Source organism: Ascidiella aspersa, chromosome 2, assembly GCF_963924565.1.
Source record: "Ascidiella aspersa chromosome 2, kaAscAspe10.2, whole genome shotgun sequence".
NCBI lineage: Eukaryota > Metazoa > Chordata > Ascidiacea > Phlebobranchia > Ascidiidae > Ascidiella > Ascidiella aspersa.
Genome location: NC_139448.1, coordinates 15995235 through 16017129, shown reverse-complemented (window position 1 = coordinate 16017129; position 21895 = coordinate 15995235). Strand labels below are relative to the sequence as shown.

Sequence of the window (21895 nt, the reverse complement as noted above, 5' to 3'; positions counted from 1 at the left end):
TATGATAATTGTCTGTAAATTTAATCAAGATGATTCGTGGTAAAAATTGTTACAGTAATAAAATTATATATTATAACCAAATGAATTGCTTCATAAATGTCACGAACGTCTTACCACGGGAGATTTTTTGTTTTCTTCAGGGGTCAATGAACCCCAGTTATCTTGGGCGCGGAGTGCTGGAATCATGATTCTGCCGAGCAGTGATTCGATACCCTTCAACAAACCTCCCTCTGAAAATAGAATATTAATGAAATTATCCGGTATACTGTTACATACCTGAAACAATAAAATGTTTGCCGTTTTAATAGATTTAGTGCCCTTTTAGCCAAACGTCACCTATTTGTCAGTGAGTTTAAACAGTATAGCTAACCGACCCAATATAAAAATTGAAATAAGCTAAATAAAATGGCCAAAGTTTATATTTGTAGATGGGTTTAGCAACTTTAGTAATTAAATAATGTACAACTAACATTTCACCACTGTTGCCTAGTAACGCAAAATTTACCTGTACTGTCAATCATGCCAAAGTTGACCTCATTGGCGATATTTGCGTTTGTGATTGGCTTACTGATTGTGCGAACGAAGAAGTAACATATGCCGGTCAAAGCTGTAAAAAACAAAATATAACACAGTTGTATAAAAGTGTAAAAAAACACGAAAAACGTTTTCAATTATTACGTATAGTTCAGAAAAAACATTACTTTCAGTAAGTCATTTTGCTTACTAGTGTGCAAGCATTTGTTTACCCAAATACACGTACATTCAGCGGCTCCTGTGGTAAGAAAGAGCTTTTTTTGGCTCACATTTGGTATGACACTAGCCACGTCCGCCCTGGAGTAGGCGCTTTCTCTTGGTGCCACTTCCTAAAAAACAAAAAAAAGTTATGAAACAATTGTTGGTACTCTAAACCTAAGAAATATGCCTCAATGGCCTAAAGACGCCGATTGTTAGTGTAAAGCCGTTATAATTAAAGTCATCGAGCTGCAGGAAAAAAGTAACAAATAAGGTTTGTTTTTTATAACAAGCAACTTTTTAACAGTATTAGGAAAATATTTTAAGAAACACATTTTAAGCTTTTTAAACAAGACATCGGCATAAAGGTAAATGATAATTACCTGGTAGTAAAACATTAACTTTTTAGCCCCATTTAGTTCAAAAAAGGCGTCGATGAGTTCAAAGCGGTCGTCGCTCACCACTTGATCCTCGACTACAGAGTCTTCGACGCCGATCGCATCTGCAACCTAAAACAACAGCTTCTGGTCAGTCGGACTGCTATCAAGCGAAGATCAATAACTGTTTATTTAGCTGTCATGGCAAGCCCAAACTGTAATGACAAAACCGCTGTTGTCTTTAATACGACGTAAAACAAAAGCGCAAGTCTTTCGAAATCCTAGCCTTTCTAAGAGTATATAAAGCACCTTGGAAATGATGTACTTGTGCCTTGCATCCAAGGCCGATCTCCTCTCTTCTCTGGTAGCTTTCGCTTGTCTCGCCATTTCCTTCATCGCATCGCCAGAAAGGACGGTGTTTTTCTTCCCTCCAAGCTGTTGAATAAAAATAGATAACGTTCTGTTCAAGGTGGCAAAGTTATGCCTAAATACAGTTGTTTAAAAACAAGTCGCAGTTTAAGCTGTTGACTTGGTAAAAAGCAAATAAAATCGATATTTTTTTACTATTTTGCTTAACGGAAACACTAAACCTAACAAGCAAAAATGAACCTTTATTGGCAGTTAAAATACGGGAATTACTATGCACAAATTTCAGGTCTAGAAAACAACTGACAGTCAGGTTATTTGTTCAAACGATCACGCGAAGTTAAGATAATTTGGCACTGAAAAAAATAAAACAACTTTTCAAACACTTGCGACTCTGAAAGGGGGCGACAAGGTAATTATTAGACAAGAAGACAACACCAGAACAATAAAACATGCTTTCCTGAGCATATAATCTGTTATGACGTGAAATAAAATTAAGTTGCTTACCGTGGCGGTGGATTGAGCTTGCTGGGTTAGGTTTTGGCGTTTTCTGCCAGTGTTGACTTGGTCCTGCACCCTGCGTCGGGCGGCTCGTTGCACAGGAGCCCCGAACACGCTGGTCGGTGTTGATGTACCGGCCGTCGTGTCGTCCACTCGCAGGTCTGGAGTGTCCGCCGCTCCTGGAAACGTTTTTTCCACGTTTTTTTTTATATTAGTTTACATTGAATTCATCGGTAAACCACTTCCAATTTAAAAAAATGTAAGTTAAAATACGATAACGTGTTTATTTGAAACGTAAAATAAAACAAAATAAGGAATTTTTCCACCATGTATAACTTGGCACAAATTGGGTACCTACCCGTGACTTGGTGACAATTTTAATGCTGCAGAAGGTCTTGCTGGCCATTATAGGGCGGCAGAATTATCACTAAGAATATTTTTTTTTTGCTTTTAACAATGCTTGCGTTTTTATGTATTAAAACATTCGGGGTGTGCTAAATTGTAAAGCAAAGCACCGCATTGCGCCAACATAGGGGCGGTACAGTCTAACACCAAGGCAATGGTGATCTCTAATCTGTTTTGTTAGACGACCACGTGACAATATACTAAGCGATTTTCGTTTACTTTTTCAAGTGGCAAATCCCCGACCAAAGACAACCATTCCTTGAGGAAGTGAAGTCTATATTTAAAATTCGTGTACCTTTTAAAGGTCTCAAAGCAAGGAACGCAATTTGGATCGCTCTTTTGCACAATTAAGCACGGGCGATATTTTTTAAATTGCTGTAAACTAATTGGCTAAATGCGACTAAGACTCGCGCGTTTTCTAGTTATGTGGAGTCAACATGCCTTTGTGTTTTGAAACCGTATCTTGCCACATCAGAAACGCCCGCCGCCCGCGCCCTTGAAACACCCACCCAGTCTTGTTTACATCGTGCGCGATTGGCAGAAGCCAGACACAAAACTTATAAATACGTGCGGTTTTGTGAAAAGACATGTCTCCCAGGCAGCGGATTTTCGAATCCAAACAGGCTCAGACCTGCGTGTCACCAGGCTTCTAGGCAGTTGTGCTTGTTTGAATTGTAGTCTAATTGCGTATTGTATCGGGTTGCGTCGTAGTTTTTACGATTGTTTATTATCCAGCATTGTGTACAACCAGTCGCAAGCCACTATCGGATGGCTCTCTGACGCACGGGCACGTGTCCAATTTCACCTTATAACTTGACAGGCTGCCTTTGCCCATCACAATATTACCGTACCCTAACAATTTGTCACCACAAACTACAGTTAACAACAAAACGTTTTTCCAATGTCAAATACATAATAAAACTGACTGCATTTTTAGACAAGCCGTATTACGTTTGTTCGCTTTATAGCTGAATGTACTGTAGTTGTGACGTACAAGACTTCAGCAAGCGTGTGTTTACAAGCTGGTTGCTAGGTGATAAGTATCTAATTTCACCGCACGCCCAAATTCCTTTTATCTCAAGACAACGCCCACTGGTTTGCTAGTGAGTTAACAATATCGCCGCTTCCATTTACATACTCCCAAAACGAGTACGACACACCAATGGATATACCAACTTCAAACATTTAAGTTAACCTCGTAACATTTACGGCGAGCTATTGAATGTTCTACCATTAACAAGTATAAATTTAACGTTGCATGTGCAAGCAATAACACTACCTTGTGTAGCTGCAGCGATAATAGACTACCAAACGAGTCAAGATTATTATTATTCAATCGGATAGGAGCCATTTTAAATATCTGTTGCAAAATGGTGATATCGGCATTTGTCTGAAACTTCGGTTGTAGTGGCGCCGCGCCGTTACGATGCTGACAAAAGGATTTCAGCCACGGTTTACGATTCAACGCAGCATTTCCTACCATGTAAGTTAATTTATCGTCAAAAAGTTAGTTAACAGTCGAAGGTAACTAAGACTCTGCACGCTGCACAAAAGTTTACCCAATTAACCTTGAAATCATTACAATTAAAAGTTTTATTTTATCAATGTTATTTATTTTACCATCGTAATGACGTCACTTGGTATCGGGTCAGTCGTCAGTACCTTTCATCGGGTAAAAGTTTTGGACATCTCAAATTAATACTAAACACTTTAGATTATTCAGTTAGTTTAAGTTTGCATTTGCTGCAACATTTGTTAGGTGCAAATGCAAACTTAAACTGAAGAGCCCCGGCTTTACACTACCACGAGATACTCAGTTTGTGATTCACAACTTGTAAATATGTTATGTAAGTGCAGCAGTAATATCTGCAGCCAGTCGCATTTATTCGACCGTGATGTCCTAGTTAACGAAGCTATACCTTTTGGTGCTTTAAAAAGCTAACAAGCATAATGAGAAAAGTTGTTCTAAAACTAGAAAAAATGGTTCGATGATTAAAACAGACATAACGTTTTTCTAATATTTTGCAAATAGAGTATCATTTATGTATCTAACCTGGTTTAAAAGTTGGTGGCGGTGTGCCATTGCCAGTATCCGGTTTGGGCGATGGCGGTTTGTTCGATTCCTTGGTTCCGGTTTGAACCGGTTCCGGCGAACCTGACATTGTCGCAGATAAATTTTCTTTGCTTCAAACAGTGGTTACATAAAAAGGTGTTGCCTGTACGTCGTGCAGACAACGAATGGTAAGAAATTTTGTAACTGATCAGTCGCAGAGAACGGTTGCTGTATCGCGTTACGCTTTGTAGTGCAAGCTTCTTCTGATTGGATCTGAAATGGGAAAAACATTGTGACGCCATGATGATAATAGATTTCTGGAATTCAGTAATTGTTTCAACAATGATGATTGTGGGCAATTGTAATGGTGTTCAATACGGATTGAAAAATCGTAAAAGCCCTTATCAGTGGTTTTACTTTGGAAATATGTTAAGGATTAACAGTGTAAAAAGGATAAATCGTGCGTGCTTTTGAATTTCAGACCAGCGCCCGGCAAACTGTGGGTCTTTAGCAATTTTTAGTGGACCGCATGCTATTTATTATTATTTCATTTCAATATGTAGTTGGGACCGCGTAATGGCCTTATATTAATTGTATTTTGTTTCAAAAGTTTGTGAAGCTGAGAGTTTTTACTTTGGCTTGTTTATACATCACAGGGCCAAACTGCCAAGCCTCCTCAAAAAATACTTTAAACAAATTTAACTGTGTGAATACGATTTGGGGCGCTTCAATTTTTTTGTTTTGTTTCTTTGCATAACTTTCTACGTGAAGAAGTGAAGGAGCGCCCAATTTTGGTTCGTGTTTGTGCGAACTTTTAGCTGTTTCAATTAAATCTATTTAGCCCAAAGTGCACAATATTGCATGTTGCGCAGTGTAGAACATCAACTGGACAAAGTGCAAGTTTTTTTAAAATTGACTATAAATACCGTTATTTCAAGCAATGTTCGAATCTCTTGTATGTGGTAATTGCGTCTGGTAAAAGTTTTGTCCATTTAAATCAAATAAAGGCAGTTTGCTTGCATGATTGTACACCAGTTAATTCGAGAAGGGAACGTTTCTTCAGATTACTTGGGAACGTTTCTTTCAGATTGCTATGATGTCACGTTTCTTGCGACGCAAAATATTTGATAAAAATGTATGCCTTCCAAAAATCCTGGATCCGCCCGGTTTTAGTAACCACCTCATGAGATTTTTACCTTCTACAAAATACTTTTGCACCTACATAAAACAACGCGATTTTAAGTGCAAATTGCCGCGGCATGTTCTGAATTTTTTTAAATCAGACTTTTTTAGGATTGAACTGTGGTTACTTTTATAGCGGTATGTTATTAGGACATCATTTTATAGCGCCTTATCTAACTAATTTGATTCCCAAACAATAATGCTAGACTTTTAGCTGCCTAGGTTTATCACCTCTTAACCGGAAGGGCGTGACTCTCCTACATGTTGGGTGTGGACTACATTTCAAGAGTCAAAACACTTCTGAAATACTTGCGGCATGGTTAATTACGCCTTTTTCCTCGGTTCAAATGGATTGTTATCATTTAACCGTCCTAACCTACTTCATTAGATATAATTAGGCTAAAAAAGTTTTAGTTATGAATACTATCTAATGAGAAAATAAGAACAAAAAATACATAAGTTTATTTTTATTGCGTTTTGAACTTTAAAGAAACAGCATAGCGAAAAAATTTACAGTTACATAACAGCTGGAAATGAATCACATAAAACCACCACCACCGAATCCCCCAAATCCACCCCTCGGCGGTCTTCGACGCTGACGAGACATCATCCCCAAATCGTCGTCCATCATACCCCCGCCCCTTCCTGGGCGAAACCTACCCCCATGTGGATTAATTGGGTCAAACCGGGAGCCTGGAAGTGGGTTACCCGAGCCAGGTAGACCGGGTCTGATGGGGCGAATCGGTTGGGGTCTACGACCAGGGTTGGCGAAGGGCCCATAGGGAAAGGTTGGGTCAAGGTCGTAATCTCCACCTGAAAAATGTGTAATAGCATGTAATAAATAGCCGTGAGGCTCGTTTTGAATTTAAAGCAAACCTGACCTTGCAACTGAGCCGAATCGTGTTTGTAAAAACAACAGCCCTGGAATAACTCAGGCCGTGAGCCTAATAACACTGCCGAGTGATGACCAATCTCTTATCGCGGCTAACGAGTTTTGCTTGCACTTAAATTCCTAAACTACACAATGTTCTAACCTAATTTGTTTTTTGCATTTAGATCAATAAAATGTTGCTTTAAATGCTGCAAGCCTTACAACCGGAATTGGAAACTTACCTATAATTCCCGGGGGTTGACCTGGAAATGGTTCCGGCATATCGGGAACGGGGGCTCCCATGGGGTTGTAGGGTGGTTCGAAGTAAAGGAGTTCGCGTTCGTGGTGCAGTCGTTGTCTGGCCTGTTCCTGTTTTCGTACGTAGTTCTGCTTGTAGACCTTTAAAGACAGTTCAAACAAGGGGAAAAAGGTGAGCAATTTTAAAGGATGTTTCACATTAATTTTTTTTAAACGTGAAGCACCTTACAAAACTGATAAACACTTCTAAATTGAAAAAAAAATACACAAAACCTTCGCACATATAGCCACGGGTACCTGGTCTATACAGTAGATTACAGTTTGGTTGTATTAGTAAACCAAATAGCTTTATAATCATTATTTTGGTCGTAAAACAACATTTATCCAAGCATCGACAAATGTCAAGCACCTGAAAAAAAAATCTCAAGCAAAATACTAAAATAAAAAGGCCATCCTAAATATGCGATCCAAATTTGGTTATCAGGGAACAAGTTAGTTTTTGCTTTTTAATTTTTGCATTTACGGACTGCCGTCGTCACTTGCATAAAACACTATTACTGGACCTACCTCTTTTAACGGCCGATTACCGGGGTTCACGGGCGCTGTTTTAAAGTCGCGCAAATAACGAACCCTCCACAGGTCGTCGTCATTGGCAATGTTGGCGAGTGCTGAGCAGGTCTAACAGAAAATACTGCAATTGTTATCAAACGGAAAATATTGCAAAAAGGATGCTGCATTCTGAGGCTACATCAATATTACACAAATTGTTACACCTATATAAACAATACTTTGTCTGAGTTTCGATATACAAATGTAAAGTACAATATTCAAATCCGTTGCTCGTTACTTTAACACGTGCGTGCAGAAACCAACGACGAATTTTATTCTGTTCGTCTGTCAAACATAGAGATTCGCAAAAAGTTGTAACAAACAACAAGGGGAAAACTGCAAAGTCGTACCCTGGACGATAGCGCCTGATTAAATGCTTTGCATATATAACATGTTACACTTTTTAAAATTGATGAATGCATAGAAATCGTTTTCGTACCAAATACGTTACGAACCTGTGAAAGCGCACAAAGATCCTTGAAGCCCAACTGCGAAACAATTCTCTTCAGCAGGTCGGGGAACAGCGACAAAATGCCATGAAGGGGCGGCAGCTGTAATTCTGAAAACAGAAAAAAGAATAATCCATCTAATGAAATCTGATAAATTGCTATATCAAATCCTTACAAGTTTTATTCTGAAAACCGATTAAAAAGAAAAAAAGGAAAAAGGAAAAGATACATTTTTTTAGATATTTATTTGGCCAAAAGTTGCTTTTAGACGTTCAGCAACCTCTAGTTGTTTCCCGACTATTTTTTGATAAATTTATCTAATCGGCACTAATACTTCTCCAGTATCAGACAAAGCATAGGGCATAGACTATAATCCAATATTATTGGACATCCCTAATTGCAATAATAATACACACAATATTCCTGATGTTGGTACCCTTCTTCTATAATAATGGTAAAAAATTTATGTCAACTATTTTGTTCATACAGTATAAACGTTGGCACCTTACCTTCCCTCATTGTATCAATGGCCTTGTGCGCAATGTTTTCCTTAAACATGAAACTTAGTTTTGAGAGATTTTTGTAGACTTGCTTATCATCTTGTGGCTCTAAAACAAGTAAAAATTATTTTTACAACCGAACATATTTCAGGAGAAACATTTATGTTTCGTTCTGTATCCTATTTAAGTAAATATCCTACATAGCAGATTTATTATGTTACAACAAGATAGTTAAATTAAAATAGCTTAAAAACTCACTTGTGGTACTATTGAATCTCTTTACAAATTCTGATGTTTTTACTTGTAAGCTCAAAACTTGTTCTTCTGTATTAAGGCAAGGCTTAACAATTCCTGAAAACCAAGAAATAACAAATAATTCCACAAAAATATATTGCATTAAAAAGAAAAAAGAAAAATCCATTTAATCATTTCTTTCACAACAGATGCCATTTTTAAAATCACATATTGTGTGTATTAAGTTTTTACAATGTATTCAGTAGTTTTATTCAACTGTAAATATAAGTGTGCTTAATTTTTTCAATTATGGTTTTTCATATTATTAACATATTTTAATTAAAAATGACATGTAGCAAAAGTTAAATCTTGTTAAATACACCTTACCATTTATTAGAACAAACTGGCCCAATGGGTTGCAAGTCATTGAGAACTGCAATGCCTCTGCACTTGGGTGGCTGTAATCTACAGATACAACATTGGCCTGAAGCGCATCTTCAAAACCAGATCTTGGATTCTTAACATAGAATTAAATTTCATTAAGTTTCAAAAAAAGAAAGAATAAAGTAAGTCCCATATATAAAAGATTAAGCAGTGTTTTTCATTGCACTTTATACAGATTTCCTTTGTCCTTAAATGTGACAATAAAAAATGAAAAAAGAGAAGATTTGAAATACAATTTACTTCTACTAGTCAGTTTTAAATATAAATGCATGTGTACAAAAATTGCTCAAAGACCACCAAAGGGTAATCATTGTGTTATGGATATAACAAAATGACTGTATCACCTGCAAAGTAAACCCACTTTCCAACATTAGATAATGAAGAGCTATACAGGTTGCATGGAAATCTGATTGCACTTGATTTGACATATACATCTGCTGCATAATGCTTGGCAAAGGCTCGGTTTCTTTATAATCTTGAAGTGATAATGGAGGACTTCTCCATGTCACAATACCTTGTGGCAAATCTTCACTGGTCTCTGTAATCATCTAGTAGAATAAAAAAATGGCAAGAATGTTTTATGTAGGAAATAGTTGAAGTTAGTTTTGTGTACTAAATATTTTTCCATTTTGTCTATTGGTGACTTTCAAAAACTTACATCTTCTGCGCTTGAATTAGCAATAGCAGATGAAGTAGAAGGCTCATCATGGTCAACTGTAGACATGGCAACTGAATTTACACCAATTGATATTTCTGATAGGACTGGTGAAAGACTGCAAAAAATATTTTTGTAATTTCATTAATCCCATTTTCAAATATTTGTATAGAGACGACCATTCTATAGAGTTCAACAAATTGAAATAAAAATATATTTACTCTTAAAACTAGACTGTAAAGTTGAATTTAAGTCTGTATTTTACCTTACAAAAAGAAATAAAAATATTCTAGAAAGATCAACCATTTTTTAAAGCTTAAACATAACAACACAAGCACATTCTGTCTTAAATACTAATAATGCTAAAATATTAGACAACGAGAATTTGATAGTCTTCTGTTTCCTGTTTTTTCGTTGACAGTATGACAAAACACTTAATGCATTCAATGTATTCCCTAAAGCCATTTTTTAAAGTCATTACCATTAAGGAAATTTATACATAAAAGTATGCCAGCATGTTTTAAGTACAAACTGTGAAATTGATGTCATGTGACTTATCAAGTTAGTTTTATGTATAACTTAGTTTGGCCTGTTTTTATTTTAATATGCATTTATTGAATGCCTGCATACTTTTGTATATGTCTGGTTTTTGTTATTGCCTAGGTCAAGATAATGAATTGGGAGCTTTAATGTTAGAATACCCAGTAGAATTAAACATTTAATTATTATTACAATATAATATGGTACAATATTCTATTCATAATTTACAAACTTTGTAGTTTCGCTGTTTTGACTAGGAATGAGCTTAAGCAGATCACCAGATACAATTCCAGCATTCCTGACTTGCAGTCTATCTAAACCAAGACTGCATTTTCCATCAAGGGAAATGTCAAACTTGAATGTTGAACTGTGTTGAAAAAGGAATATCATTTATTCACAAGATTGCCAAATAAAACTTTTATATTTAATATATATATATTTGTTTACTTAAAGCCTTACGGTATGTTTAATTCTTCACACAAAGTTTCTAAAATTTTCCCTTTGACATCGCCAATTGTTAGTCCATCATCATCTGAAAGGATCAAAAGCGATGTTTTTCTTTCATACCTAACCCTAAATTTCATTTTGGCATACCAAAGCTTTGTATCTACATTCTAAAAACTTGTATCAAAAGAGTTAAAATCAAATGCAAAAACACCTAAGCAATGTTATTCACTTCAGAATGTTCTGCCAATACTTTAATTTAATCAAGGAAAACATCTTTAAAAAATGCGTTTAAGTTTAGCAACAGTTAGATGTTCAACTTAAGTGTTACAATTATCATAAAAAACTTGCCTAGGGCAACAACAAAGAATATCTTGACTTTAAATCATAAATAGGTTGTGAGGACTAGTTGAATGGTGTTATTCAAGGTTGGAATAAAAATACAAATATATTTAAAGTAAAAACCAATAAAATGATTTTGGGGTAATTGGTACACATGGGAAAACCATCTCTATGCAAGTCATCATATTTATTTTTTTGATAATACTAATCTCTCATTTGCTTATTTAGAGTATGTCGTTTTCTGCGAACAGTGTCTTCTAAAGAGCCCACATTGGCAGTTTTTAACTTAACGTCGTGCAAAAAGGTCTTTGCTTTTCCATCTCGCTTCTGCTGCATGTCATGAAGTTTTTGTACTTTTGCCTCTTGCTCCATTTCAGACTTTTCTTTGGCTGAATACTCTTTGATGTTTTTTTTGCGCTGATCATCTCTCCAACCAGCATTGTCCATCATCTCCCTTCTCTTCTGTTCCAGCTCCTCTTTTGTTAATTTTTTCGTAAATCCTGGTCGCTCTTTACGCTGATATTTCAGTTTTGGTTTTTCTGGCGAAGGTGGTCTATATTTTTGTGGGCCAGTAATGCTTTCTTTTTCTTTCACAACTATCAGCCCATACCTTTTTGGTTTGGGACTCTCACAATCGCTAGACCCGGAGTGTGAAAGTGCTTTCTTTTCAATTTTTTCATGTCTTCGCTTTTCTGGGGTAGGTGAGCGGTAAAAAGATTTCTTGTCATGTGCTTTCTTTTTGTCCTTGCTTTTGTGTTTGTGCTTGGACTTTCTATGGTTTTCAACAGAGTCATTTTCAGATGATGTGCTGTCCCCAAGATCTTTTATGAGTGCATCTTTAAGAGCTTGTTGTAGGTTCTTGTTGCTTTTAGCATTTTCAAGAATTTTCCTGGAGCTGCTTGACTTTTTTATATGTCCTTCATCACTGGACACCTCGGAAGATGAAGATTGTCTTCTTTTTCTGCTCTTATGCCGGTCTGAATCTTTTTTATTATGCTTCTTTTTCTTGTGCTTAGATGACCTTTTAAGATCTTTTTCAAGGGCGTCTTTCAACATATTTTGCAGGTGCTTTCTTTTAACAGGATTGCTCAGTAGCTCTTTGCGCTTTGCTTGCTCTTTCTGTCGTATTGAAATAAGTGGATCTTCTCTTAGCTTGCTTTCATAGTCCAGTTTTTCTAATACAGTGATGCTTAGATTTTCGTTGACCTTTTCTTCAACAATAAAGTCGCCCTTGTCTTCTGGTGCTTTTGTAATTCTTTTGCCAAGCAAATAAGCTTCTCTGTCAATTTTTGAGTTTGGTCCCTCGTACATCCATTGAATGTTTTCATTTGAGGGTGTTGATGAATTTGCCATTTTGTTCCCAGTATTTATGGACTTAAAATGTAAAGGTTTGAACTTCCTAATACTAAACTCTTTAATTGGTAATATATCCTTGGTAACCTACATGGTAAGCCAACAAAATAAATTTGTGTTATTAAAGATATTAACATGATAACATAAAATAATATAATTCATTTGATTATTAAGCAATTAAAACAAAACAAGTTGTAAAAACCTAACTATCTAATTTTTTCATGCTTAACCCACATGTCAATGCCATTACCAACAATTACACCACTTTTTTCAATTGAATATGGAACAGTGTTCAAAAGAGATAGGCATTTTGAAACAGAATTTAACTTAAACAAATGCTTTTCATGTGTCAGTAAAATCTGAACAGCAATATATGGCAATATTCTATAGGCTTGTCCAAGCAAAATGTCCCAAACCCGACATAAACAGTCTGAGCTTAAAACACCAGAAAAAGTATACTTGTACCAAGCTGCAATTGGCAAATTGTCAATTAGGTGTAAAGTGTTTATGTGGTGAAACAATGAGAGGTTTTCCTTTTTTAATGTAGTCACCAGAATGCTTGTAAACTCAGGGTTAAATCGGAGATAGTTTTTGCTGTTAAAAAACTGATACATGTTTTTGGATATCCAATAAGCAGACACTTGTGAGTCTACTATTTCACAAATAACTATGGACACGGTGAAGAAAAATTGATGCCAAGGGTCTGGTTGAAATTGCAAGCCCAATTCCCCAGTCTCCAGAAGATACATCTTCAAAAAAACTTCTGACACTGGGGTTTCTTCATTTGCACTTTTTATTACAAACAAGGCATGGTTGAGGTCATTAAACTGTTCTGTTCGCTGCTGCATTACAAACTTATGTGACTGCTGATGTATTGGCAGCACATCCAGGAGAATGTTCCAGATTAGAAGTCGGAAGCTTGATGGGACAGAAAAACGAACACAAAAGTTTTCTAGGTTTTTACGATCAATGACATCATCTTTTAAAATGTTAATGAGAGCCTTTTCGCTTATCAGCTCCCTGCTAGCAACTTTGTCATAGTACTGGGTCCGGAAGTTGCGTCCCTCCATTGTAGAAAAATGAAATTTGGACTGCCTTTTTACCTTTTTTAACAGATATATTTATTTAAACCTCATTATCAGTTTTAAAACAATTTACATCCTTAAAAACAAATTATATTAGTGATTAGGGACAGTTAGTATATTGCAACGCTTATAAAACAAGTCTGTTCACCCCAATTAAAAACGTGTTTAAATTTACACAAAAGTTGTTTATAGATATCTTAACAGAATAAAACACATGAAAGCAGCCTAGAAAACCACAGTGGTAATAACAAATATTACATGAAAAATACATAAATATTATTCATGACATAATTGCAGAACACATATTCCAAAGTTTGTCAATAATTTAATTTTCTGATTATTTAAATTATCTTCTGTTATGTTTAATTATAGTGGATAGAATCACAAGCATGTTATTAAATCAAGAATAAATCAATTCATTGTGAACTGTTGAATAGTATGTTGAAGTACTGTGTGGAGATATTTGCACTGGCCGTTCAAGCATAAATATTTAAATGATGTTGTATGAAAAATTGAAACATGAAGCTTTCAACCAATACATTTTCAACAATTTAGAAAAATGCAGTTTTAAGGATCCTTTTTGTCAGTCAATATGGGCTTCCAAAGCTGACAAGACTTCTTTGATGTGCTCACTGTTGTAAAACATAAAATATACAATTCAGCAACATGTTAGTATTTCCAAAAATTATGTATCTCGAACATTTATAAATAAACCATTTCAACTATATATAATTAATTAAAAAAAGAAATACTTATTGGTGAGAGCTGGCTACCAAACTTTGCATCATACATTTTCTCTGCTATTTCAGCAACTGGTTTCATTGACTTATCAAGTTCCTCGCAATGTGCAAGTAGTGCATACATTGAATGCACTGCCTCCTCAACCTTACTGCCCATCTCTAGGACACCATTTGAACAAGTTTGAACATTTGCCACTGAAATGGCTGACATCTTAAAAATTAAAAATAATGCTTTACAATGCGACCTTTGAAATACATTTTTAGAATAATAGTTTTAGGATTTCAATCCAATTTTGTACAAAAAAATCCTGTTAATATAATGTAATTAAAACTGTAAAAATAACTTTAAATGCATGATTTTAATACAAAGGTGGGGGCAATTAACTATATGACTGCTCTGTTAGATCATACTTTAAACAAGCACAACCAAACACAATGTGTTAGAAATCATTCAACACATTCTGGGAAATTACAGTTTTTTGCACTGCATGGAATTATTAACTAGGTGAAAATATATTTTTTTTGTCAATTTGTTATTATTTTTATTAGATTTTTGTCATTTTTATTCAGTATATACTGTTGCTTCCAGGTGTTGTACCAATTATAAAATTGTTCTTTTCCAAATATTTTTAATTAATGAGTGTATAGACGTTTTGATGACAAATGTAGGAAATCTTCATCAGGGCAATAAACTTGCAAACAAGGAGAAAAATATATAGAGCAGCCAAACAATAAAGAAAGCATGGCTTGCCACATAGCATCCAGTGTACAGTATCCATATGTTAATAAATTTATTTAATGATAAATTGCTGTTAAGTTGCCTATATCATAATTACCCCTCCCCTTCCACCAACGGGGGTAATTAATTAAAATGTACTATTTCATATTCTGATTCATTATTTCACCATACCAAAATACCTCAGTATTTTAGTTTGAACATCCCTAGAAATATATTTTGAGGAAGCATAATAATATATGCAACTTTGATTTGTGGCTAAGAGTGTTAAATAATATACCAAAACAAAACTGTGTCACATAGGCTAGGCTACTATATGTGCCAAACCTGGTTTAGTCTTTTTGAAAGTTCTTGAAACACAACATCTACACTTTTTGAAAGTTGTATGGCATTTTTCTCTAGATCAATCAACACGTTACCATCTACAACTGGTATGGTTGGGATTTTCTTTTGGGGTGATGAATTGTTCTGAGTATCTATCAAGAAAAATGGAATCAAATTCTTATCATTATCATGTTATATTAGAAATGGAAAAAAATTCTGGGCGCTGGCTTAAAATCCTACTCCAGGGGGTTATATTTCTAAAATATTTGCCTTAAGGCCCGTTTACACTACAGCTGCACTGAGCTGCACTGAGCTGCACTGGGCGTGAAATTGTTTTCACTTCAGCTGCAGTGAGCTGCGCTGGGCGTCAAAAATCGCTCCAAACGTAATGTGTTTCTATAGCTGCACTGGGCTTGAGTTTAGCAAAGCGTGAAAATCGCTCCAAAGCGTATTTTTAAGCTAGCTGCAGCTGCTGCACGGGGCTTGAGTTTAGCAAAGCGTGAAACGCTCACCACAATAGAATTTAAATGCAAATTACGCTTTGCTCAACTCAGTGCAGCTGTAGTGTAAACGGGCCTTTAGGGTGCGAATTAGCGTTTGGGCTCAGGTGGGTATTATTGGGACTCTTTTTATTTGGTACATAAAAAGTAACGCAAAAAACAATCTCCAAAACCGCAGCGCACATTATTTGGGTTAGGGTGTTGGTTAGTGTTTGAGCGTGGGTGGGTCAAGTATTATTATATTTATTATTAATGCTTGATCCACCCTAACGCTAACCCAAATAATGTGCGTTGTGGTATGTAGTGTTTATAGTTACTTTCTACGTACCAAATCAATAGAGCGCCGTATTACTATTATAGTGATTCTCTAACATTTCTTTTTGCCTTGAAATTTCATTTTAGACAACTTGTTCTGTTACTGTACAAAGTGTTAGGATTCTAAACCAGTGAAAAATTCCGGCAAAAAGTGTTTTCATCAAAGCGTTATACAAATACTCATCCCTAAAGAGGGCAGGGGTTACTACAACTTACAACGCCTAAAAATTCGTATTTACATGCCTGCCTGAATTTTGGATACAAAATCATCTGCTACGTAAGACATATGTTCTCCTTCAACCTCCAATGTACCGCCTGGAAAGAATTTCTCCAAGCTTTGCATGTTTTGGTTAACCAATTAAATGGAAACGCTTTTTAGGGTCGTTTAATTTTAATTAATTTGCGTTCCAAATTCGTAAAGTCATGAACAATGTGATGTCACAACAACCAGTTTTGAAATTTCCCTTAAGCGAAACAAATTTTGTTTCTATTAAGCTTGGTGGTGCGTAACAAATCACGTGTAAAGACATGTTATTTGATTCAAGGTTTGTTTTTCTCAAAAGCATTTGGTTTTCCTGTACTGTTTTTATATTAGTGGCACTGGCACTGGCACTCCTCTTTATTTCACTTACGGCACCATAAAATAATGATAAATTTTTTGCAGAACGCTAAATTAGCATGTTTTATATGTGGTTTAATGTAATTTTACATTACCGAAATTAAAACAGAACATATCAGTCGTTGACGCTGGGTTATAGAATCCTACCACATTTACGTCTGGGAGTTTATGTTCCTAACAATATTTGAGTTAGTGTGGGTCAAGTATCATTATTATATTAATTCTAACATATTTATGCCTTTCCTTGCAATTTCGACTTTAACAACTCGTTTCGTTACTGTTAAAATAAATGTGGTAGGATTCTAGACCAGCGCCAAAGTGCTTCCTGCTTTAATAACGTATGGGAAAACCCAGTGCATATTGATTTTCTAGGGGTGCAGATCTAAACATTTGCGGGTGCACTTGCCATACTTTCCACAGTTGCCCGCTTTTCCACAGTTGTACTTTTGAAAAGTACAACTAAGATTTTGTTTCAATATCAGCTTTTCAGTTCCTGTTTATTTAAAGTTCTTGGATTACTTGCCACATGCTTTACTTGTATGTTATGATTGAGTTTAAATTTGTTTATTTGTTTTAATATTTAAATATTGATCATTTAAACTACAAGTCAAAAGTTTCTTTCTTCAAAATGTGTGTTTTATTGGTATAACATTTATAAAATATAAGTCAAGTTATCTTATAAATGTGCAATCTTTTGCGTTTTTGTTGTCCATGGCCTGTTGTCGCAATACTATGGTGTTTATCAGCAGGGTTTCAGACGGCCTAAAACTAGGACAAAAAGCGATAAACTGTCCTAACGTTACCTGCCATGTATGACAGTTTGTAAATCATCAGGACAGTAAGCCTTTTGTCCTTATTTGACTGAATATGTTTAAAACATTGGGTGAAGTAAGCCATTGGCCCACGAGGCCTCCAAACTTTGTTTTTACCAACTTTAACAAATAAATGCAAAAATTATATGCACTTTGCACAAATTTAACGTGATTTTTTGGTGGTATTCTTTTACCACAAAAATGTGGTATTCTGTTTAGCATACAAATTGGTAGTATTCTGTTTAGCACACAGGCGTGCTGTATGGTCATCTAGCTCCAAATGGGATTTACGCCAATTTATAATAAAATTTGATGTAAGTTTCAATAGCCTACTGGCACCGTATTTCTATATTTTAGCGGTGTCATACCTTTTTACATTGCATTTTCCAAAACATTTACACAACTGTAATAAAATTTTGGTGTATTACAGGGTTCAGCTAAATCAAATTGCATTTACATATCCAGTGCAGTACTGTAACGACTTACATTTTGTAAATTTTGAAGCGACTTTGGCTGTTCATCAAAAGCGGTTGTCCATTGTTTTCTTTATGCATGCAAAATATTCTTTGGTCTAAAATGTTTGAATTTTATATTAATAATGTCCTAGTATAAAGCTAATTATTTGGCAACCCTTATTTTAACAGTCTTCCCTTCAAAGTGCGCATCCGCCAAAAAATTCTTCTTAAAATTTGCACCTCTGTAAATAATTACTAGTTTTACTACAAAAACTGTCAGTGCAGATTAAATTATACAAGTTTACTTGACAAGTTTGTATGTCTGAACAAATGTTACACGGTTTTTTCACAAAATGCACACTGAACAGCCAGATATAAAAAATCACAGCCTGCACATAAAATCTGTTTCTTATGCAAGAAAAACGATGCAAATTAAGTGTATTTTTTTTATAATTTGTTAAAATTGTACAACAATTTTAATAGTTTTTATAAGATCCAATTTAATTAGGACTCTACCAACTCATTTTAAATATATATTCACACGAATAAACATTTGTGGTCAATTATATTAATATGAACATTTCTTAGAAGAAATGTTAGGTGTTTTTTTCCAATTTAAATTTTATCAAGATCCCATGTGTGCAGCAGTACAATTGAGGTTTTATGCAAAGCACACCTGAAGTGTTTTATTCTGAAGCATGGTGTTTTCATTAGAACAGAATTTTTGCTGTGCAATTTACTATAAAGTGTGCACAAAAATTGCTTTGACAAAAAGTTGGTGTTCAATGCATCTCCCACATAATGTAGACGAGTCGGTTTCGAGGATTGATTGAATTTTGGGGGATATTCACTGACCAAACTTTGTTTTTCTCCTTGACCTTTTGTTTTCCATTTTTTGCTGAAAATTTTACCCATGTTGCTAAAAAATAATGTAGTTTAACTAAAATAATTTTTATATCAACATCAACAAAGTATCTTGAACGCTTTCCCAAGCATATCTCTTGACCAATAACCTTTTTACAAACCAAAAAATAATTTGTCAATTAAAAACATAAAATAAACCACCTACAATTTTGTGACCTAACATTAAAAAATGATATGACCAGTTTGTCAAAAATATGACATATGAAAAAATACCCTATTAAAAAGAATAGCTTATTAAATAAGATATGACCTAATATAACCTTCTCTATTTTACAGGCTAGTTTAATATATAAATATTGTGATGGAGTCAGTTGATGATCCTAACTTGGCTGTGAAGTCTAAAAAAGTGACAAGTTTAGACGAAGCAACATCAGAAGTTCAGACAGAAGCAAATTTTCCTAACATAGAAGCTGACATTGCAAATGAGGAAAATATTATTGCCTCCAATAAGATTGAGTCCATTTCTGGTTCAATTCATGTCAATCAAACTCCAAATTTAAACGAGAAAAATGAGTCTGTAGTAATGAGCACACAAAAAGGCACTCTTGAAAATAAGGACAGTTGTTCTAAAACAGAAGAATCTAAAGACAACAAATCAATTGGGGATTCAGTTATTGCTTGTGAAAAAAATACTGATACTGATAAAGAAGGAGAAGATGAAACAAATTACAAATTGGAATCAACTTCAGTAGAAACAGATGTGATTGAAAATTTTATAGGTTCAAAAGAGATGGACCATTCTTCACTTGCTGGTGGTAATGGTAGTAGCTCAACATTTGTTTCTGATTCAAGTACAACAGAATCAATTCTTGTTGAAAAAAGTTCAAATAGGAATGATACTAAAGAAAAGGATGAACCTAAAAATGACAATGACTCCTCTTCAGATACTCTTGTAAAAGCCTTACCTGATGAAAATGCAAATTTTACAGGAATGTCCAACTTTTCTGCTCTGGAAAGTCATGTAAGTTTAGTTAGCTTTAGTATGTAATATTGTTAGTTTAAATCTTCTTATGCTTTTGTGTGGGATCTTAATAAAATATATTTAGCTAATGGAAATTGGGCTGTAGTCCTAAATCTATACTTTTCCAAAGGTCAAAGAACAGTCAATTCCAACTGAATGCTTACAAAGTGAATCTGTGAGTAGTTGTATTTAGTATTTATATGCATAGCAAATGGCAAAATAAATTGATTTTTGACAGTTTACTTTTACAGTACTTTTGAACTTTTTTTTTCATTTATTTTTTCATTAAAGATATTGAGCATACAGCGTTGTATATATTTTATTTTCAGTATGTGTATGATGAAAAACTAAAAGAACAAGAGCAAAATCATCAAGGTTTGATACTGGAGCCGCTGATGCTACAGAACAATAATGTTTCACTTAAGGGTATGTATAGGTGTTGAAATCTATAAAAACTTGTATTTCTCTAAAGTTATTAAAAAAAAATTGTCATACATTCAGTAAAATGCCTGTTGGAGTTAAAAGGTTATGCTTCTTTATTTTTCAAATACCACAACCTAAAATAATAAAATAGAATATAAAATTATAGCATCCTCAAGAATCAACTTTCTGAGTAACATTTTAAAGTGTCTAGAATACTCCATCATTTTTTAGTTTAAAGACAATAACAACAACATGTTACTTTAGAAGTAAAAAGAAAAATATACATTTCAAAACTTCCACTTTCAGTGAACGCGACTGGAACAAAGTTTTCCGATAATGAGACACCATGCATGCTGTGTAACTATATTGTAGTTGATGTTGAGGTAAAAACCAATCATGATGAGTACTTGTGTCATCTGATCGTCGAGCACAAACTTGTCATTGCCGATGTCAAGCTTATTGCTGATTTGAGAAGGTGAAATGTTGGTTGTTATTTTTTTTGTTTTTCATGATGAGAAAAGTGAAAGTAGCACCATTGTGTGCATTAAATCTTCTGTGTAATTTTTGCATGCTTTCTAAACTATAATGGAAATGCAAAATTACATGTATAAATGTAAACAAGGTTAGGCTAGAAATGACTAGTATTTTGCGCCGAACATTGGTGTGCACAGCGTTTCAAAACGCCCTGGATTTCTCATAAGGCATCACAACGGCAAGCAATTCGACCGAGTTAAAAAAAAATATACAAAATAATTTCTGTAGCAGAGTCATATTTTAGGAAAAGTGTTTAAACTTGCCTGAATTACCATATAGATATGAGGATATAGAATCCCAAAACTATGTTTTTTTATGTTTTATGTATTTTTTTCAAGCTATTGTTACGTTTTGTCAACTTAAGTAGAAACTTGTTTAGCCCAAACATTAGAATATAAAATTTTAAAAGGTGAAATAGCTGGATCAGTGATATCAGGCTACAGCTCTTATTTAGGAGAGCTCTCAAACTTTTTACCTCATTATTAGGCAATTTTGCACTGTGTAGAAAATAGCACCCAAAATTTAAAAAATGTGGCACCTATGAACTGGGTTATATCTAATTGAGTAATATTGCCAGTGAAATTACTAATTTAAGTGATTTTTCTAGCTATGCTGTATACTGGCGAAAGCGGTTTGCTGAAGCATCACTTAAAGATTTTTGCTCAACCATTCGAACCAACAGTGGAAGCAAAGACATTTGTGAGTCCGAGCTATTTTTTCTTCTCTGTGATGCTTTGCCCGAAGACAAAAAAGTCAGAGAAGAGTTGCAATTGGTCAAGCTGGTGTGTTGCTATTAAGTGTTTATTTGTAAAGAAATAAATTGATTAATTTTTTCTAACAAAAATGCTCAGTGGATCGTTCAACCTATTTTTTGTAAATAGTTTTTTGTTACTGCAGAAAAAACTGTTGTTGCGCCAGGAATTTGAAAGAAAAGATGATGGATTCGAAAGAATGTGCCCATTTTGTACAAAGTACTTTAAGGTTGGTTTTAGCTTTGATGTAAACTGCATAAACTCATATGTCACAAATCTCTTTGTATACAAAAAGTTTTGCCTACCAGTAGTTGTCGCCCCTTCCCAGTGTATTTAGCAGATATATTTTTCCAGATAATTATTCATTTTTACTCATTATTTAAAGCCATGGTTTAGGCCT

General features: G+C 34.7%; 6 protein-coding genes across 7 annotated transcripts in view; 1 reads left to right on the top strand and 5 right to left on the bottom strand.

The window, feature by feature from the left end:
• LOC146163979 (dynein axonemal heavy chain 5-like) overlaps positions 1 to 4604 on the bottom strand; it is a 60475-nt gene extending 55871 nt beyond the window's left edge. Inside the window, exons 1-7 of the mRNA XM_083382914.1 lie at positions 4435 to 4604; positions 1983 to 2155; positions 1419 to 1544; positions 1116 to 1241; positions 761 to 863; positions 506 to 607; positions 115 to 230 (exon numbers count right to left, since the gene is read on the bottom strand). Coding sequence (XP_083239040.1) covers positions 115 to 230; positions 506 to 607; positions 761 to 863; positions 1116 to 1241; positions 1419 to 1544; positions 1983 to 2155; positions 4435 to 4543 — 855 coding nt within the window. The 5' untranslated portion in view covers positions 4544 to 4604. The remainder of the gene's footprint in view (positions 1 to 114; positions 231 to 505; positions 608 to 760; positions 864 to 1115; positions 1242 to 1418; positions 1545 to 1982; positions 2156 to 4434) is intronic.
• Positions 4605 to 6100: 1496 nt separating this feature from the next.
• Positions 6101 to 11136, bottom strand: LOC146163978 (F-box only protein 7-like). The gene is made up of 11 exons (XM_083381696.1): positions 10636 to 11136; positions 10409 to 10543; positions 9640 to 9754; positions 9326 to 9529; positions 8925 to 9054; positions 8562 to 8654; positions 8313 to 8411; positions 7810 to 7913; positions 7313 to 7423; positions 6730 to 6886; positions 6101 to 6429 (listed from the first exon to the last, which is right to left on the bottom strand). The coding sequence occupies exons 1-11, from the start codon at positions 10758 to 10760 to the stop codon at positions 6155 to 6157; spliced, it is 1548 nt and encodes a 515-aa protein (XP_083237822.1). The 5' UTR covers positions 10761 to 11136; the 3' UTR covers positions 6101 to 6154.
• Positions 10798 to 12329, bottom strand: LOC146163977 (pre-mRNA-splicing factor CWC25 homolog). Its single transcript, XM_083381697.1, has one exon. It carries the CDS (start codon positions 12313 to 12315, stop codon positions 11167 to 11169), a length of 1149 nt encoding a protein of 382 aa, XP_083237823.1. The 5' UTR covers positions 12316 to 12329; the 3' UTR covers positions 10798 to 11166.
• A 73-nt stretch (positions 12330 to 12402) lies between these two features.
• LOC146163976 (TBC1 domain family member 7-like) lies at positions 12403 to 13706 on the bottom strand. The gene is made up of 2 exons (XM_083381698.1): positions 13291 to 13706; positions 12403 to 13209 (listed from the first exon to the last, which is right to left on the bottom strand). The coding sequence occupies exons 1-2, from the start codon at positions 13383 to 13385 to the stop codon at positions 12522 to 12524; spliced, it is 783 nt and encodes a 260-aa protein (XP_083237824.1). The 5' UTR covers positions 13386 to 13706; the 3' UTR covers positions 12403 to 12521.
• Positions 13707 to 13841: 135 nt separating this feature from the next.
• LOC146163975 (BLOC-1-related complex subunit 6-like) lies at positions 13842 to 16451 on the bottom strand. Of its 2 annotated transcripts, none has more exons than XM_083381699.1 (4): positions 16259 to 16451; positions 15204 to 15352; positions 14191 to 14351; positions 13842 to 14032 (listed from the first exon to the last, which is right to left on the bottom strand). In XM_083381699.1, the coding sequence occupies exons 1-4, from the start codon at positions 16356 to 16358 to the stop codon at positions 13984 to 13986; spliced, it is 459 nt and encodes a 152-aa protein (XP_083237825.1). In that variant the 5' UTR covers positions 16359 to 16451; the 3' UTR covers positions 13842 to 13983. The 2 variants fall into 2 exon arrangements, with proteins under 2 accessions (XP_083237825.1, XP_083237826.1); XM_083381700.1 differs by having other exon boundaries at positions 16255 to 16435.
• Positions 16452 to 19107: 2656 nt separating this feature from the next.
• LOC146163973 (zinc finger protein 277-like) overlaps positions 19108 to 21895 on the top strand; it is a 51372-nt gene continuing 48584 nt past the window's right edge. Inside the window, exons 1-6 of the mRNA XM_083382559.1 lie at positions 19108 to 19786; positions 19917 to 19961; positions 20116 to 20212; positions 20516 to 20684; positions 21351 to 21525; positions 21641 to 21724. Of these exons, the coding sequence (XP_083238685.1) occupies positions 19127 to 19786; positions 19917 to 19961; positions 20116 to 20212; positions 20516 to 20684; positions 21351 to 21525; positions 21641 to 21724 (1230 nt within the window). The 5' untranslated portion in view covers positions 19108 to 19126. The remainder of the gene's footprint in view (positions 19787 to 19916; positions 19962 to 20115; positions 20213 to 20515; positions 20685 to 21350; positions 21526 to 21640; positions 21725 to 21895) is intronic.

Excerpts from the sequence above, each read along its gene's own strand:
- LOC146163975 (XM_083381699.1), bottom strand. The coding sequence starts at position 16,358 with ATGCAAAGCTTGGAGAAATTCTTTCCAGGCGGTACATTGGAGGTTGAA. Across the intron at positions 14,352-15,203 it reads TTTCAAAAAGACTAAACCAG|ATGTCAGCCATTTCAGTGGC; the intron begins GTTTGGCACATA and ends TTAATTTTTAAG. Across the intron at positions 14,033-14,190 it reads GCTGAAATAGCAGAGAAAAT|TGAGCACATCAAAGAAGTCT; the intron begins GTATGATGCAAA and ends GTTTTACAACAG.
- LOC146163977 (XM_083381697.1), bottom strand. The coding sequence starts at position 12,315 with ATGGCAAATTCATCAACACCCTCAAATGAAAACATTCAATGGATGTAC.
- LOC146163976 (XM_083381698.1), bottom strand. The coding sequence starts at position 13,385 with ATGGAGGGACGCAACTTCCGGACCCAGTACTATGACAAAGTTGCTAGC. Across the intron at positions 13,210-13,290 it reads ATTAACATTTTAAAAGATGA|TCTCCTGGATGTGCTGCCAA; the intron begins TGTCATTGATCG and ends AATCTGGAACAT.
- LOC146163978 (XM_083381696.1), bottom strand. The coding sequence starts at position 10,760 with ATGAAATTTAGGGTTAGGTATGAAAGAAAAACATCGCTTTTGATCCTT. Across the intron at positions 9,755-10,408 it reads CAAAACAGCGAAACTACAAA|TCTTTCACCAGTCCTATCAG; the intron begins GTTTGTAAATTA and ends TATTTTTTGCAG. Across the intron at positions 9,055-9,325 it reads AAAGTGGGTTTACTTTGCAG|AATCCAAGATCTGGTTTTGA; the intron begins GTGATACAGTCA and ends TTCTATGTTAAG.